The following is a 19,633-nucleotide window of genomic DNA, read 5'->3' as shown; positions in this document are numbered from 1 at the left end:
ATTCTTACCCCTTTATTAAAATAAATATATATATATATTGAGCATTTCCATGTGTGAAAAGTGCATACTAGCAACCATCTGCAATCACAACAAAGATGCAGTGATCACAAGCACAAGCTTGTTTCAAGGGTGCAAAGGTGCAATATTATCTGTATCAATGCTGCCACCTACTGTTAGACTGGAGGTAATTCAGTGGGACAAATCACCTCCTGGTTTTCAGGTGCTTTGAAACATTTCTCAGGACAAAGAACATCCAGCTAATGGGTTTTGTGTGCTGATTTTAGGACTTTTTAAAAAATAACTCAACTGCAATTCAACTAAAAAGTATTAAAGTATGACAAATGCGTAGTACTATTCTCACTTTCTGGAGGCAGTTAAATGGATGTTCCGCTCTGTATCACACACAGACTCAGCAGGTCTGCCTGTTATGCCTTTCAATTCCTCACATTTTACACCTCCTTTACCTCCGCTTCCGAGTTGAGTGCCTTGTTCCATGGAACAGCAGTTTTTGTAGTCCCCTAAATTCCACCCCATGGCTGTAAAATACAATGGAAATACATTAGGGAGATGTATGGACAGAGACCAAAAATAGATCCAAGCACTTTAGACCTCAGATAACACTGCACAGGTGCAGGTTTATTGTATAGATATCATATTAATTTTACTGCCTTCAACTGGCAATGGCTTTCAATACTTTAAATGGGCTTTTAGTGGGTGTGCAGCACCCATACATCAAGTGTTAACAACCAGGCACAACATAGGCTACACGATGCCAATGGCAAATGATGACAGCATAGATTCTAGGTGCGTTTAGCATTTTATTGACATAGGCCTCATTATAAAAGGACACAAATGACATCTTGAATGGAATAGATAAATCATGCATTGTAAGGTTATAACATAATCATTATACTAGAATGTGTTCACATTATGTTCTAATATTCAACCTCCAGTTGGATATTGTGAAAAATTACACAGCCATGAAGAGCAAAAAGAGGACAGTCAAATTGCAATTGACATATAGGCCTAGCATCCTTATCTCCCACATTTGGGCTTCACCCCCGGCCTGGCTGTGCTGTAGAAGATATTCCCCAAGCATGAAGGGGTAAAATCATTATACTTTGAATCAATCTAATTAATACGAAGGGCAGACTGTGTCCAAGGGCCATCTGATTAGGGTGAAAGTCGAGCCTCTCACTCAACACGCTTGACCTCCAAAGTCAAGTCTCGGTTGCTAGAGCACACAGTTAAACACACTGTTCTGTAAACGCACTGTTCACAGTAAGAAAAAGAAGAAACCTGTTTCTCGATTATTCGATTATCCTATATTTACGTACTTTACTTATCTGCTGGCTGGTGCATAGGGCAAGGACAAAGTCTTTCCACTTCCATCTTTTCTATGTTCATCCAGCTCTGATGGTGTTGCTGGAGCTCCTTCTGTATCGTCCTACGCCATGTCATTTTACGCCTCCCTTTCTTTATTTTGCCTTCTGGGGTCCACTTTAAAGTGACTCTTTGGGACAATGACATGGCCAATCCATGTCCACCTGCGTCTATTGATTACGTAGTGCATTTTTGTTGAGAAGTTTATTACTTGAGATGGTCTTGGGCCAGAATATAGGCCTACCGGTATGCAGGATTTTGTGCTGGCATGATGTGTGGAAAGCGTTAGTAGTGTAGTAGTGTTGATAGTATGCAGTTTTGGTAAATCTGGAGTTCCAGATTTGTTTAAGTCAATCTCCTACTTGTTCCCCCATCGTGGTGAATGATGCTTCCAAGATGTGAAATTATTTGTATTTTCCAAGACTTGTTATGTACAGGGCAGGATTCAAGACATTAATGTCTTGTTTCTTTATGCAATGTTTGTATGCTTTATTGGTGTTTGGTTGTTATAGGCAAAACAATATAAACTCAAGGGCCATACATGTTCTGTATATTTGGAAAATGGCAATAAAAAATATTGTTAAAAAGAAAGAAAAAACAAGGACGACAAGGACGACTCTCCACAGTAAAACAACAGGATAAGGTTGCTAGTTGAGAGATTCTCAACAGATATTCTCCCCTATACCCAACAGACACACAAGAAGCTGCAGAAGATCTGGACATTAATATCAACCCTCAAAAAAAGGGGGAAAAAAGGAAATCATCCAAGCCATTCAATCACTCAAAAACTGAAAGTTCCCAGGTGCCGATAATCTAAAAAACGCACAACTCTCTTAAGCCGATGCAAAGCTGCAAATATCATTCAACAATTCTATATGACTTTTCTTGCACTGTTGGAACAAGCAGCTTTGAGGTAGGATCTGGAGTCTGCCAAAGATGTGTAATGTCAGTATTACTTTTCAACCTTTGATAGATTAGATCGGGTTAAGAGGAGAACCATAAGCCAATGCAAGGCTAGAGGGATTCGATGGACCCCCTATTCCACAATTGAAAACCTTGCCTATAGCCATTGAAGACCGAGCCAAACATCAGCAGGAAAATAATAATGAATTGCGCTCGCTTTTCAATGGTTAATTCATTGAGAGGTGTAGCAGCGAACAGTCATCAGCGTCCTCACTTCCCAAACCAATGGTGGCAAGCTAACAACCGAGTCTTTGGAGGTGTCTTGCCAAAGGACACTTTGACATGTGGACAGGAGGAGCTGGTATTTGAATCACTGACCCACGGATCATTGGACAAATTGCTCCTCCTGAGCCACAGACACCCAACAAAAAATCAAACCTCGGTTCGAAGTGGAGCGGTGAATTTGAGCAGTTCCAGGTAAATATATAAAATATATAAATATATTCACCTATTTATATATTGACATGTGTCAATTCTTGATTGCCCGTGGCTCGCTACGGTGGCTGCATGCTGAATAGATGGAACAGAGATATTTTGGATAGACTGTTCAAAGTCCCTGACTTTTTTCACCTATTTTATATATTGACATGTGTCAATTCTTGATTGCCCGTGGCTCGCTACGGTGGCTGCATGCTTCGTGAGCCTCCACTCTAACGGCTATCACGGGCAGACGCAGACAGCAGAGGGGGTCGACTCGAGATACGCCAACATACCATGCTTGTTAGTTGTTATTAACGGACTACACACACACACAACAGCTGATCTTCACGCAGACAACACCTCGATGTGCGTCTTGCGCGAGGCGTTGTGAGCTTGCAGCTCTCTCTCTCTCTCTCTCTCTCTCTCTCTCTCTCTCTCTCTGAAATACGATTCTCTCTCTCTCTCTCTCTCTCCCTCCTCTCCCTCCGTCTCCCTCTCGCTGCCGTTAACCTTTGTTTTTATCGCGACGTGGTGTGTGTGTGTGTGTGTGTGTGTGTGTGTGTGTGTGTGTGTGTGTGTGCGTGCGTGCGTGCGTGCGTGGCGCGCGCGCGCATGCGTAGATCCTGTTCGAACTGAACGAAACAAAAAAATCCCATCATTCTCCATGCATCCGGGCGGAGGGGAACTCAATTCGATAGGTACCGAAATGTTGTGTAACTGCTGTGCGCACATGCGCAGATCCTGTTCAAACTCAACGGGACACTTCTCACTTGTGAGACTGGACACACATTTCTGCCTATCTATAGGTACCGAAATGTTGTGTAACTGCTGTGCGCACATGCGCAGATCCTGTTCAAACTCAACGGGACAGTTCTCACTTGTGAGACTGGACACATATTTCTGCCTATAGCGGAGCTGCTGTGTTTCACACACCGCTCCAAAAAACAGACAGACTCCAACTATGGTCATAGCAGTTGGACTGGTCATAAACAACAATAAAACCAAAGTCATGCCCATCAACACCAAAACACCAACACATTAACAATATTGTACGGTACCCCCATTAATTCTGTCCCAAATGCATTTGGGTCCCCATCCAGGGCCTTATTTGGGTCCCCATCCAGAATCAATGGGGGTACATTTACTATAATCAATTTGTTTGTCTTAGGAATGCGACGAATGCAAAAAAAAAATATTATTGAACTCATTGTCTCCATGGCATGACTAATCAATAGAAAAACATGTCATTTTGGGGGTGAACTACTCCTTTAAGGCAAGCAAGCACTTCATATTTTAAATGTGTATGTATGTATGTATGTATGTATGTATGTATGTATGGATAAATAGGGTTGTTATACAGGGAGCGTCCATGCAGTGCATTTAGGCAGGCCCGATCTTACTGAGACTGATATGTCAGAAAGAAAGAAGAAGGAAAAAAAACAATCTCTATCAGTCTCTGTTGAGGCTATTTAGCTATTAGTTCACTTAGTGAAAGCAAAATATTTCAGCAATGATCATTTATCATCATTTATTTATTAGGCCTATATCAGTCTAAGTTATTAAGGCTGTAGGCCTAATATGCATCATTTTCTCTGCAGTGGTTCCAAACCTTTTAGCCCCTGGGGGTGCGTTCGGAAATGTGCACTCAACGCACTGGTGTGCCATGTTGTCGTTCGTTTATTCGGTGCACTTTCCAGTGCGCGGCGCACTGGTGTGTTGAGTGCACGCACTCACTCACCAACCCTAACCTCGCCTACCAGGCTTTCTCCCGGGAGAGACACCAACCCTACTCAGAAGATGGGGTTTGGCGGTGTGGTGCGGTGTTCTGATTGGTTGGTTTTCATGGCCGTGTCTCGAATGCTTCTGAGCTGTGAACAATGGAGGAAATAACCATACAGCACTTGCAGCTTAATTGGTCGTTTGGGCTTGATAGTTTCACACACATCAACATGTAAATTAACAGCAGGTATGCCAATGTTGTGAATTAGACCTACATCTCCTAATAGCAACGTTACGTTAGCAACTGCTGCTTTTCATAAAGTTTATCTTCAGAGTTCAGAGTGAAAAAGCACACAGCTGCCTGTTAAAACTGGTCGTTCGTAAATAAGCCACACTGAACGCACTCTCCAACGTCACGCCCACTGCACTCACTACACTGAGCACACACCCGGTGCGGGTTTCCGAACGCACCCCCAGGGTGCGTTCGGTGAAAATCAAGATCACTACTTATTATATTTTATTTGACATTTTTTAGATGTGTTTGTTTGTTGGAAAATGTAGGCCATACAATTATATATTTTTTTAAAGGGTGACCGTCCGTGAGTCCGTGACTCACAAATGGGTCGGTTTACGGCAATGGAATGGGAGAGTATTTTTGCAGGTCTTTCAGTCCGAGTGTATCAAAAAACAACTGGGTTAAGCACCGTTGGGCGTTGGTCCGACCAGTTTAACATTCACCAGGTTAGCATTCACCAGCGTCGGCCGATTAGTTTTACTGAGGTAGTGAGGTTAGTGTTTAGGGTTACGGTTAGGTTTATCTCCGTCTCCCCGACTTTCGGTGCCTCCGCGCAGCCAATCACAAGCGTCTGCTGACTTAACCCGGTTGCTTTTTTGATACAATCGGACTGAAAGACCTGCAAAAAACACCCTTACGTTGGCACGGCAATGCACCACTTTACGATAGCCGCGGCCCTCTGTATAAATTGTGCGTGTTTACATGTCTTGTTAGCTTTTGCGAGGAGTAACAGAAGGACACGAGTCACCATGGGAATTGAAGAAGAGGCTAATCGAACTCTCTTCATCAGAAACCTCGACCAGAGAGTGACGGAAGAACTTTTATTCGAGCTATTTTTACAGGTGACGTTGTTGTTGTTGTTGATGCAGCAGCACACTGATAGCGTAGCCAGGCTAGCTCTTTGTAGCTAACGTTAGTGGTGGTGGTCTTTAACGGCGAACAAAATTCAGTAAACAGAGTTTCAGAGACCGTTTTGAATAAACAGTGTAGTATACGCCGTGGTAAAACACTATAGCTAAATGTCCCAGCCAGGCTTGAACAAAGAAGAAACAACGACCATAGCCTAACGTTGTCTCGCTGTCAGGCTTGTTATGCTAGTCTGTAAGCGGTGGTGTGAAGTAACTAAGTACATTTACTTAAGACTTGAGTACAATTTTGATGTAGTTGTACTTATTTCCAATTTTCTGTACTTTTACTTAAAAATCTCAAATATTGTACTTTAATTCGCTAAAAAATTTGAAAAGATTTATCACTTCGGTTTGAAAATTGCCGATTTACAAGCTCACAATGCATCTAGCCCTGAATACATGACTATCATATCATGTATATGATAGTCATGTATTCAGGGCTAACAATGCATCGTGATGCGAGGCATTGTGATCTTGTAGATCAGCAATTTTCCAAGTATTTTATTACATTTTAAAAGTGTAATGCGACATTCTGCATAATGAGTACTCTATACTTTTGTTATTTTACTATAACAAAAATGTTATTGTTCATTTAAGTACATTTTGATGCCAATAGGCCTACTTTTACTCGAGTAGGCCTACATGTTGAATTCCGGGCTCTTACTTGTAAGGGTGCCCTCATACCAAAATACCTAGAGTGGAATCCGCCAATGCATTTCAATGAGAATGGAGCGTTTTTTTGCCAGTAGAGGATTTCTGCAAAAAACGCTCCATTCTCATTGAAATGCATTGGCGGATTCCACTCTAGGTATTTTGGTGTGAGGGCAGACCAAAATACCTCTATGATATGAGAGTGGAATCTGCGTTCCGCCAAGCATTTCAATGACGAGGGAGCATTTTTTGCAGAAATCCTCTGCTGGCATGAAACCGCTTCACTCTCATTGAAATGCATTGGCGGAACGCGGATTCCACTCTCATACGTATTTTGGTGTGAGGGCACCCTAACAGAGTATTTCTACATTGCAGTATTAATACTTCTACTTAAGTAAGAAATGTGAGTACTTTTTCCACCACTGAACATTGGATAGGGTTTGTGTTTGCATAATGTAGGCAGAGTTTGTGTCCAAATCCATGCATTAGATGTGGTGTGTCTTCTCTTACTTACAGGCAGGACCTCTCGTCAAAACGAAAATCCCCAAAGACAACGATGGGAAGCAGAAAACATTCGGCTTTGCTGTTTATAAAGAGGAGATGTCTGTGCCCTACGCCCTGAAGCTGCTGGACGGGACGTCGCTCTTTGGAAGAACTATGCATGTTGCACCTCGAAATGGTAAAATCTTGACCTTTCATTTGGCTCTTGAGAGTATACAGAAGTAACCATAATAATGTTTAAGTTGACTCTTGATTCCAATGAGCTCATTTTGACCTGTTTGTTTGCTCAGAAACAAATATTTAACAATGACAGGCACAAACGAGGAGTAAGAGTGCTGCTCTAACCAATAGGCTATTATCACGGAGCGGGGCGGGACTTCCGCTTTTACGGCAAGCGGGCAGCCCGACTTCCGCCGCCGCTCTAACTCTATGCTGCGGGCTACTACGACAGCCCTTTATTAGTTATTTCTCTGCGTTTCCATCATTCCAAACATTCAACGTTGATAATAAGTTGATAGGATCGATCTGCGCCGGCTAGACTGAGAGGAGAGGGCTGAGGGAGGAATGCGGAGCTCGGTGTGTGTGTGTGTGTGTGTGCAGACTGTGCACTGCATGTGCAGTGATGGAAAAAGTAATCTAGTAAAAGTATCAATACTGCTATGCTATGCGATGCGCTGTGACGGAGCTTGTAAATCGTCTATTTTCATTTAGCCTTAATGCTTTATAATATTATAATTTTCTATCCTATCAACTTATTATCAACGTTGAATGTTTGGAATAATGGAAACGCGGAGAAATAACTAATAAAGGGCTTATTTTTTTATCGTTTGCCGTAAAGGCGGAAGTCCCGCCCGCTCCGTGATAATAGCCTATAACCATTGATTACATTGCCCCAAAGGCTCTGACATAAGCTGCCAACATAAGGCTGTGATAAAGAGGGAGATCTTTTGGCGCATCCGCAAACCTGCACATGTATAACAAGACGGAGAGATTAATATATTAATAGTCATCTAAAATTTACAACACAAAACATTTCAAGTGTGTGTACCTGTATAGCTAGAGATGTGGATGTAATGGGGGTTATAAAGGGGAAAATGTCTCGCATCAAGTGAACTGTAATTTCTTTTCCTCCCCAATGTATTGTAGCCAATTAATTCCCTCCCACACTGTGTCACTGCTGTTGTATCCTACTGAGCCCCTTTTGGGAGGACGTAGACTCGTAGAGCATTCGTTTTACTCCTCCCGCCTAACACTCCCTGCTGTCAGGGAGTGTTGACCGTAGGGTTATGTACAGTGAATATTAATTCTCCCTGCCTGGTGAACACGGGTTCATACAGATACTCGACAAATACACCATGGTGGATTCGAACCCACAATCTCCATGGTAAACTGACTGCGCCAGATGGTGGCAGCAGTGCGTATGCCTCCATACCGCCCTGCTTTACCATCTGGATTCATTCCAACCAAACCGATGTAGGAGGCGGGCCATTTTTTCAAATTCTTTAGCAGGTGATTGGAATCCGCCTACTGGGTTTCCACGTGGTCTGCAGTCAGACTCTATTGGCTCAGAGCCGCTCAGAGCCCGCCCGTAGCTGCCGCTGATTCGTCCGGTCTGGGACTTTATGAGCGTTATCCAAGAGGGCGATAGCAAGAGGGTGCAAAAGACCTGTACTTCCTGTTTCTGTGTGACGTAGGTGGATACCTTTTTAGGAGGCGGAAGCATGTTTGGAGTCTATTCATTTACAATGGGAGAGCTAACGTGAACACAGAGCAAAATAATAGTTCAGAAGCTATAGTCACTGAACTAAATATTGGACCAGATCATCACAAGCCACATAATATTAACAAAATTGTCATACTAAAGTGGCTTTTTTCAGCGACAACTGAGAAAATCAACTTTATTATTGCTCTTTAGCTGTCCCAGCAACACACTCTCGCGGGATCTATAGCAACAGTAAACAGGACGTGCGCGAGATTTGCCGTCAGAGCCGGCGCCCACTTAGGAGTCTATTTGTAGGATTTGTGTACCATGTCGCACTCTAGTGGATCCAATGCGGATGAGCTATCTTCATTAATTAAATATCTTTGGCGTTATCAACTCTCCCCGAGCGGTCCCAGATGGTAAGGAAGGGCGGTATGCACTGCTGCCACCATCTGGCGGAGTCAGGTTATCTCCGTGGGGGTGGGCTGGCACTTTACCACTGCACCACTCAAGCACTCGTATTTGTTCTTGAACACCATTTTCATGGTGCTGAGCAACACATGTCAAGCAGGGTTGTCCATGTTGTGCTCAGATAAGTAGTTTTTTTCTCCTGTTAAAATCCTGGTTTCATGTACAACAATAAAAAAAAATGGGCAGACCTGCCATGGGGAGTCATGGCAGGTAATAACAGAAAACAGAAAGGGCACTATCGTAGAGCCTTGACGGACTCAGCTCAAACATGTGGGGTTTAAGTTCCGATGCCTTGTGTACAGCTTTGTCTCAAAAAATTTAGTATTGTGAAAAAGTTAAATATTTTCTGTAATTCCCTTCCCTAACCCTTTCATTTATTCTGGATACGTTGCGCCTGCAGTGAAAGCGGAAAAACGCCAAACAGCTCATATCAAATAAAAAATACAATATTACACGAGACCTCTCAAAACAAGGATTTATTTGTCAACCTTTTGAAGTCGGAGTTGCTTTGAAGTCCAGTGTGAAATTTCCAGTCAGTCATTTGGGATGCTATGGCATCTGCTGCTTCCAATTTCTTTACACTATTCTAATTCTTTGAGACAAAGCTGTAGTTGTCCTTCCAATCAGTGTTGTTTTTCCACTTTAGCTCCACAGATTAGCTCCTTAGCACAAAACATTCTTCCTGATTATACAGATGTTCCCTATTAGATTTGTTTCCCTCTTGTTTTCCCTCTTCTTGTTTTCATTTGTATGTTTCAATCTTGCCCTGGAATGCCTGTATATCTGGAATACATGAATTGTATGTAATATCAGTCCTATGCCTGCCCGGATAGCAGACTAATCGTGGCTGCCTTTAAAGTTGTGTACTCCCTAAAGGAATTGTTCGTTCATTCCAAAGAAGTCATTTCGGGCCCGTCATGGGAAGAGAAGGTTGTCTGTAAGCTTATGGATTTTTTTTATTTATTTATTTTTTCTGCCAGAACGTCCAAATGGATTATTATCTTTTAAACTTCTGAGTGCCTCTGTGTATCACAAAGTACCCTATGGCAGCTCTATGACCGGGGTTCTCAAACTTTTTTTATTATACTATAACCCCATATGAGGGAGTTTTTTTTCTTTTTTTGGCGACCCCATCTGTACATATATGGAACCAAATAAATCCATGGTCCATGCATTTGTACCCTCTCACTCTCTGAGTAACCTGTGCCTCTGTCTGTGCAAACAAACCGCTCCGCAAGGCCTTTTGTATGTGTGGCTGCCTTTTGGAGGTGGAGCTGTGTGTGTATGAGGAGTGAAGTCGCCTCCTCTTCACATTGGTCGCGACAATCTACTTTATTTTACCTAAATAAAATGTTTATACCACCATTTTGTAACCCATTGTTCCCTGTGCCAATTGCCTAAGCTGTAATCCTGGGCGCTGCTCTCCCTCTGCCAACCTGGAGAGAGCCCTGAACTGAGCTCATGCTTCCTTCAATGCATGAGGAGTGAGCAGACCGCTTCTTGCCCCCCGACGGGGGAGTTTCCCAGGTTGGACGTAGCGTGTGGAAGGAACACGTTATTCCAACCAGTTCCTTTCCCCTCTATCAGGCGCCCGGGTGGCCAGGGGGAGGCATTATAGAGACCAGGATTACTGCATGTTTGTGTGTTTTGTGAGGGTACTGCTACTAACCCTAGGGGACATGGGGATAACATGCAAACTCCACACAGAAAGGCCCTTTCGCCAACCTCACCTACAGTAGGGTGTGGGCGCTGATGACGCGGAGGAGAGAACACGTCCCCCGACAGGAATCGAACCCAGGACCTTCTAGCTGTGAGGCTACAGCGCTACCGACTGCACCAGCGTTCCACCCCCACTCCTGACCCTCTCGTTTGCGTTTAGTGGAATTGGTTCTTTAGAAACACTATACTTACCCTTTTCTTTTTATACATTTCATCACAGGAAGCACAGTGAATTCACAGACCTCAAGCCCTGTAAACACTCCGAATCCACATGGCCAGTGGTAAGAATGCAGTGTATAAACATACATCTATACTATAATTTTGCAAATGTCTGAGTGAGTGAGTGAGTGAGTGTCTGTCTGTCTGAAACAGCGTTTCTCCTCAGTGGCTGGAGCAATTGATCTGAAATCGCATCACCATTAGCAGATGAACACACCTAACATAACTGTGAAGCCCGTTTGTCACTTTCACAAATCATATACTGTATATTAGCATTTTTATGGTGTATCTATATCTATTTAGCCTACAGTACCTTTTGTGACCACACATGTTAAGGGAGGAGCGCTGTTGTTCAGGCCATGCACAATCACACACAAACCCGCACACACACACACACTCCCCCCCCGGGCGGGGTGGGGGGGGGGGGGACAGTATCTCTGTAGCCATTAAACGAAACGGGTTTCTTACATTGATGCTCCTACAGTACATCATGCAAGCACCAGTAGCCATTAAACGAAACGGGTTTCTTACATTGATGCTCCTACAGTACATCATGCAAGCACCAGTGAAAGTTACTTTCCATCCCTCATATACTGTGTGCACAGTGCACATCCCATAACCCACACACTGCACATCATTTTGGAGCTCATATCTTTGAACGGGTAAGGGCTAGTCATTTAAAATATACAAACGCAATCTATTTAAGCTTAAGCCTCTTAAGTGTGTGTGTGTGTGTGTGTTAGTGATGCGCGGTGCGGCCCGCGCCCGCGGTCAGCCCGCAGGCCGGGTTGGGTTGGGCCAAGAAATGTACACTTTATCGGCGGGGCGGGTTGAGGCGGTCTCGGTCTATAATGCGCACCAAAAGTGTCCTTCCCTATGCTCGTCAGCCAAACTGGTCCGTGTCATGTAATTCTAATTAAGTCCATTACTTCCTGTAAGTAGACTTGAAAATAAAACCATTTGCCTAATCATATTACAGGAGTAGCCTATCTTATTTTGAAATCCTCCACCGCTTTGAGAGGAAGTGCGCTCTGCTTGCTAGTTATTGGCTACTTTCCGCAGCCGATCTGCAGCTCAATGTAAACAGAACTCACGTGTGGACTAGTGTGGATTGTACAAGCTTTTGACTAAACTAAAGTTCATTTTATGAAATGAAAACAATGCTCCTTTGACTTAAACAACGTACACCCTTTGAAAGTTTGATCAACTTTGCACCTCCGCAGCAGATATGGTAAGGAGCTGGTTAATTACCGTCTGTTGGTTCGTTGCTGTCGTGCTGCGGTGAGAGCATAGATTGTAGAGAATAATTATGTTGAGAGGCATACAGCTGTTGCTTTGGTCAAAGTGTGTTGTCTCGGCGCGGTGCGCCAGTGACTAGGCTTGTGACTCGATCCTCCTCTCTCTGTGATACAGTAGTTACTAGTTGTGCTCCGTGTGTATAGTCATACAAATACAGGAGTGTTATCAATTAAAATAAGCATGCATGTCGTCACTCGTCATGCCGTCATATAGCTAATTAACGGTTCATTGCTTTTAAATGTTCGAACGATATTTTTGTATGGCTCTGTTGTTGCACTGCACTAGGCTATGTGCTCTATATCCGTGTTGAAAGTTTCTCCTCCGTTCTGTTTCGTACAGTTGAAATTGGCTGCCTTAAAAAGCCACATTCAAAGACATATTTAACGTGTATTTAATGACGGCGGGCTGGGCTGGGCTGTGAAAATTGATGCGTTGTTGCGGGGCAGGCTGGGCTGGGTCCGATAATTAAAATTGCGGGGGCCCGCGGCCCGTAAAAAACGCCGGCCCACACTTGTGTGTGTGTGTGTGTGTGTGTGTGTGTGTGTGTGTGTGTGTGTGTTTGTTTATTGGTATAGTTGAAAATGTCTTAATTCACAAATTATGTGAATAAGAATATTATTTGTAATTCTTGTTGCACTGTTTCCACATATTAATGCAAATCTAATAATTGAATATTAATTCCTTGCAGTACACAAGGACAGATGAATTCTCCACCCTATAGCCCTCAAATGCAAAGACCGTCATTTGGATCTCCTGATAACATGCAAAAACAAGTCCTGGTAAGCCATATCTCCATTCTTAGTTACTGTCACAGTAGTCTCGCGTAGCCAGACAACTATTCCACAATCTCCGAATGCTATATAGAGTCTGGAACGGCAGCCCCCGAACGGCGAGTATCGGAAGTAGCCACTGCTGCACTGAACTGTAGTCCCATTGGAAACATAACAGAAACACAATAGCTCAGACAAAGTCATTCGAGCGGCCTATTCTTGTTATGAGTGTATAGTTTAAGAAAACGTTTTAAAACAACATGGAAGTAACACCAATAACACCAGAGAAAGACGAAATAATGCCCCAAAAAATAAAGAAAGGAGACGTAACGCTTCCAGTAGGACATGTTATTGATACTGCACCAAGGGAGCGGTTGCGTCACATCCGCTATATCTCGCACTCATCATTTCTATTCTGGTTTGCCAGACTGTATGCATGCCGGGAGCATTTGGCCAAATCGCGGAGGTAACAGTCTGGCCACGCGAGACTACTGTCACAGCAACTTGTCACAGTTTGTGGTTAAAATATGACTTAATATTGAAGCCTATACATCTAATTGTTCGCCTAATTAGGAACAAGCACAGGCTTTGTTGCCATTTTCTGTCTTTAGGGCAGTCCTTCATAGTGGGATGGTGGGTTTGTTGGTGCTTGTTTGGGCTGCTCTTCTAGCCCATACATTGAATGTAGATTTCCCCAGACTAGAGATGTTAACAATTAATCTCAAATCGATGAATTGCTGTTAAGAAATTATTCGATTAAATTAAACTATTATAATAAAGGCAGTGATAGAATAAATGTAATTGTGTTCTGTGCAAACCTTTTGAAAAATGACAAAAGCATGTGTTGAAAATTGGGAACGTGAACACGGCTTCTGGACATTCTTTAGCTCCATTCACTCACCTTCACTGAACTAAATATTGGACCCGATCATAACAAGCATATTCCCACAATTTTAATACTAAAATGGAGACAGAAATTAAAAGTAAATCAACTTTATTATCACCCTCTCTCTGTCCCAGCAACACTCTCGTGGATCTAGCACCAGTAAACGTGTGAGACGTTTGCGAGATTTGCCGTCAAACGACGGCGCCCACTTAGGAGGCTATTTGTAGGCTTTGTGTACCATGTCACACTCTAGTGGCTGCAGCACTATCTTGTATATCAGGGGTTCCCACACTTTTTTGTCTCAGGGCACCCCATAAATATTTATTTTAATCCGAGGCACCCCTACATTATAATTTTCACTCCCAGCACCTTATATTTATAGCATATCGTCGTTGTCGGGTGGAAACCTTGTATGTCGAAAACCGTTCGTTTTGTATTTATCATCTATAAAATGTACTAAACTAGTGAAAACGGCAGATCTACAAGCACACAACGCCTCGCATCGCGAGGCGTTGTGTGCTTGTAGATCGGGCTGTTTTCCCTAGTTTTGTGCGACAGTCTTGTATGATGAAACAGGGCTTTGCTTGACGATCACGTTTGAAACTTGGAGATACAAGGTTTCTGCCCGACAGTGACGATATTTTAGTGACTATGTTGCGAGGAAAACGTTGAGATGATAGCCATTTTGATTAAAACTGACTGAAAATAACTTTGTACTTAGAGTTTAAAATGATACTAAATATTTTTCAAGTGTCCAAATAAATTCCATAATTCCAAATATTATCAAATTATCTCGCGGCACCCCTGGACTGCTGTCACGGCACCCCAGGGTGCCCCGTCACCCACTTTGAAAACCCAAGCTAGAGGCCATAGTGTTGTTACCATCTTTTGTTCTGTCTATATAGATGAGCAACATAATGTTGCAGATTCAGATGTCTCAAATGCAGCAGCTCCAGCAGCAGAATGGGAGCCTGCTGGGAGCGGCACCCCTGCAGCAGCAGAGGCAACCGTTTGGCAGTGGCGGTGGAGGAGGCTACGGCGGCAGCAGTAATGGAGGCGGAGGTGGAGGTGGGCCACAACAGCATGGCAGTGACTCCACTCGACAGCATTCTTCCCAGAGCAACACGACGGGCGGTCACTACAGCAGAGGCCAGCGCTACGCCGACGAACGCTACGCCGACGATCGCTACGCCGACGATCAGGGCTCCGGCGGGCGCCACCAGCAACATGGTCGAGGTGGTTATTACCATGACAACAAGGGCGGAAATAATTACCAGGGCAACAGAGGCAGCAGCCGTCACCACGACGACCGAAGTGACAACCGAGGCTACCAAGACGGTAGACGGCGACGGTACTGAGGCATTATGGGATTTATTTTATTATTTTGAGAATGGGCCCTTGTTTCTCTTTAAACATGTACTTTGTTCTGGAATGTGAAAAGTAAGGGGAAAAAATCAACTCGGGTTGTTTACACGATGCAACCAATTTAAAGATACACAAATCTATGCCAGTGTGCCATCATTGTTTGCTTTTAAACTGCTTTTAGTTTTGAATTCTTGGCTCAAGTGTGAGTTTCTGGCAATGTATTGTTAAAGAAAAGTAATTGTTATGAAAGCAGTGACTATCCGACTGCATAAAAAATAGCTGTTTTTGAAAGGATTCTTTGTAGTATTTTTTTTGTATTTTAAGTATTTATTTTGAAAGTATCCAAAAAAATGTTTGAAATGTGTTTAGGATGTTGGCCAGCTATTTTATGGATTTTTTTTGTTTTTAAGATGGTGGGCTTGGTGGCCCAAGTGCAGTGTATTTTTCGACCAAAAATGAGAAGAAAGAAATGTTATTTTTTTTTGGTTGAAGACTCAACGATTTCACCAGCAGGACAATATTAGAACACATTCCTTCTGTTTAGACTGTTTGATACCATTGAGACCTTTTCTTTTCTGAACAACTTTTTTTTTTTTTTAACTGTAAAACAATCTGTTTTTTAAATGAACATTTGTGTACATATAAAGAGCCTTTCATTGGATTGTGTTTACTGATTTCTTTTTTTGACAAAAAAAAAAGTATTAACTGCATGAACCAACACTCCTTTTGGGCATAGCAGGCTCCTTTTGTGCTGTGGTGCATTGTTTCTATTTACAACTCATGCACATGGACAACTAAGCTATATTGTATGTTGAGGGTACTTGCAGTTATGCATGCTTGTCTGCCTCTATAAATGACCAGTGTGTAAGTAATATGCTTGTACAGCAGGCTATGGTAATCTGCAGGTGGCGCCACACGCATCCCTTTATTGAATCAATTAACTAGATGATAAATATAACTGGGCCATATGATTAGCTATTGAATGTGACATGTCATTTAGGATGCCAATCCAAATGTTGCCACTGATTAATTTTAGGATACTGGCTTCTGGGTGGGATAGTATGGACAAACTATTTTATTTGAATACTTTAGAAGGTCGCATAGGAAAAGCACCTGTCAGTATACAGTTCAGATACAATGTCTACTAATTAACCCCAAGAAAGCCGTTTACATTGGGGTCCTTTTCTGCTTGCAAGTCGTGCAGCACAGGTAACATTGAATGTCATTGTGCATGGTCTGTTTTAGAATTGGGCAGGTTTTAGTTGACTTAGATTAGATATTATTAAAATCTATTGTGTACCAGAATTAGCTCCAAATCGTTCCGTCTTGTTTGAGACTTGCCATATCATGTTACAATTAGCGGCTGTGTTGCCCTCGGTGTCGCATGTGCTTGAAACAAAGTTGCAGGCCAAATCTCTTAATGTCCACGCTGAGGTCATAATCTACCCTTCCGAAAGTGCTTAGGCCGCTAACAACAGCTCCCGTGGTGTATCAACATGCATATCCCCAATAAAGCTGCCGGGTTCCAAAAGTAGAGGTGCATTTGCACCCTCTCCACTAAGCTCTTTGTCTTGCCTGTAATCTACCCTATAGTGTCAGATTCCACCCTGATACTCCGAAGTCGCCCTAATGAAGAGTATCCTGTGTTCTTTGTCGCGGGCCATTGGTACTAGGAAGACCACCGCGTTATTGCATGCGCCTGCGCTGGCAGTGCAGGCAGCGCATAACTGTTTTAATTGATTGATCTGCTTGGCGTCTCCAGCCCCGCAGCAGCCGGATTAGAAATCCCGCTCAGTAGCCGCTGCTGTGGACTTATATAGAAGCGGAGTGTAGTAGGCCTAGGCTACTAAATAAATCGATCCACCACCAAAAGCCCCCCCTTCCTTCTTCCAGAACTTGGAAGTCCCACCAGCTCGGAGTCGGTGGCAACAGACCCGCTCTCGCGCTCAGGTTGTTGGGTTCATCGGTGCGCCGTATATCCAAACACCTCTCTCTCTCTCTCTCTCTCTCTCTCTCTCTTTACCCTCGGCCCAACCCAGCCCCTTCTCATCCTACTGTCACCCCACCCACCCCTCAAAATGTGATCCACATGCGGCAACAGCTTCTCGGCGGCAGTTGTTCTCATCTTCTCTCCCGGCCTTTGATCAACCTACCAAACCCAAAACAGCCCAAGCTTTTCTACGCAGATCTCCCATATTTCCTCCAGCAATAATCCTTCGCTCTTTGAATATGGGCGGCTGTAATCTAGGAGAGAGATGGGTCCCCAACGAGTTATATTTACACTCCCTGTGCTTGGGAAGATGGTAATCGTTTCTGCGCAGACGACCCGGCGTTTCAAAGTGAAAACTTGATCTGCCATCTCTCTCGTCGTAGGGCCAGGCGTATATGGGCTCTCGTCTCGCAAATACGAGTCGTCTCAAATAAACATTCAATCAGCAATTATGGCGAAGATAACGTTTAGTCTGTCCACATGATGCACCCAGACAGAATATAACAGAAGGAAAGAAGTATTTTTTTCCCCGAAATGAATATAATAAACATTATTATGCTATTAGACTCCATCATTTTCACGGGATGTTCGGAAAATAAGAGGCCGAAAAAATAAAATGTCTAAACACATTTTTCAACGAAAACTAGGAATGCGAAAATATATTCTTTCTGAGAGAATTATGCGATGACACCTGAGATTAGTCACTTTTCTTTCAGTTGTAGATGCAGCCCTTGTCATTTCCCCATAGCCTATAGGCCAATATCGAGTAAGTAATTGTGTTGACTAAACCTAACATCCGATATCTTTAATTTACTTTTATAGCCTCTCTTGACAGTTACGTTGATGTCACCAAAGAGAGATGCATTAAAAAGCTATAGGCTTATAATAAGCCTATATGTTAAACTGCCGAATGACCGTTTTGTAAGTTTAAATTGCTTCTTGCACACAACAATTTCGTTAAGAATGTAAAGCCTTCAAAGACCTTTTAAAGCAAATAAATAATTTTAAATATTTTGTAAATAAATAAATAAATAGGCCTAGCCTACTATGCATGTTTAACAGTGTTGCTGTTGTTATAGCTGTTAGGTCTATACCTATTAGCTTCATTGTTCTATGGCTGTACAGTTTCAGATCAAATTAATAATTATTGGAGATAAGAAAGTAGCCTACTCGAACAAAAATATCACAACACAAAATATAGGCTATTTATTTAACTCCATATCAGTGTAAATCTGAAATCGTATGTTGTTTATTTGACTCATCGGTCGTTTTGCAATAGTGAGGAGTTGTGGGTTGCCTCATCTAAACCTGAATGACGTCAGTTTACTTGTGCGTAAACCTAACAGGGACACTTAAATCTGTCGTTTGCCAGAATAGCCGTAAAACATTTGAAATTCGTTAAATTAAACAACGAATTAATATAATTTATAATATTTCACAGCAAACATCTACTAATGCTGTTTATAATATTAAACTGTTTATAATATTAATAACACCTTTAGCAAGGCGTCTTCAAAACCTTCAAAATGTTTTTGAAGAAGCTAAAGAAATGAAGGGGGAAAACATTGCAATTAAGATAAAATAAGAAATAGGCCTACAAATAAATCATGTCCAATGTTGTTTATGATCAGAATACTGCAATGCAAACGTGCATTATATATTAACTTGGCATTGGTCGTCTTTATTTAGGCTACCATCAATCGCCATTGTTAATTAATAATTATTATTATCAATACTGTGTTTACATTGATGAATAGGCCCACCGGGCCAGAGGGTAAAATTACCCATGCATTTCATAATTAATTCAACGACCAATCGGTATAGGACTCTATTAGCAGTGGTTCTCAAAGTGGATTTCAGGGGGTCTAAATTGACCCTTGCAAGTCTGTAACTTTGACAGTGTACAAATGGAACCCTAACGGGTCCATTTGGTTCCATTTGTACACTGTCAAAGTTAAGGAGAGACCTTTACATTTCAGTTCAAGTTTGAGAACCACTGGTGTATAGTCAAAGATTTTGTTGGGGAAGGGGAAAGAAATATTGTGAGAGTCAGAGAGGGAGACTTGAATTGAGGGGGGGGGGGGGGGGAGAGAGAGAGAGAGAGAGAGAGAGGGAGAGAGAGGGAGAGAGAGAGAGAGAGAGAGAGAGAGAGAGAGAGAGAGAGAGAGAGAGAGAGAGATTGACTTGGTGTTGTGGGATGGAGGCAGGCAGCAGTAGTTAAGATGTGAACAGGGATGGTTTATATAGCAGTGGGTGTGAGCAACACATTGTAGTCACTTCATTACCACTGCAGCGCTGCGCGCAGCTCCACCAAGGCAAGCTACAGCAGAACAGGCTGCCGCGCAGACCGGGAGAGAGACGAGCAAGATTAA

The 19,633-nt window shown here is 42.8% G+C and overlaps 1 protein-coding gene across 2 annotated transcripts; it reads left to right on the top strand.

The window, feature by feature from the left end:
• The first annotated feature begins 5,468 nt into the window (after positions 1-5,468).
• rbm7 (RNA binding motif protein 7) lies at positions 5,469-15,894 on the top strand. Of its 2 annotated transcripts, none has more exons than XM_080731065.1 (5): positions 5,469-5,622; positions 6,856-7,018; positions 10,953-11,013; positions 12,939-13,029; positions 14,839-15,894. In XM_080731065.1, exons 1-5 carry the CDS (start codon positions 5,530-5,532, stop codon positions 15,262-15,264), a joined length of 834 nt encoding a protein of 277 aa, XP_080587191.1. In that variant the 5' UTR covers positions 5,469-5,529; the 3' UTR covers positions 15,265-15,894. The 2 variants fall into 2 exon arrangements, with proteins under 2 accessions (XP_080587191.1, XP_080587190.1); XM_080731064.1 differs by having other exon boundaries at positions 14,812-15,894.
• The last annotated feature ends 3,739 nt before the right edge of the window (positions 15,895-19,633 follow it).

This window comes from Nannobrachium achirus, assembly GCF_963921795.1.
Source record: "Nannobrachium achirus genome assembly, chromosome: 8".
In the NCBI taxonomy this organism is placed as follows: domain Eukaryota; kingdom Metazoa; phylum Chordata; class Actinopteri; order Myctophiformes; family Myctophidae; genus Nannobrachium; species Nannobrachium achirus.
This window is presented reverse-complemented; position numbering and strand designations above follow the sequence as displayed.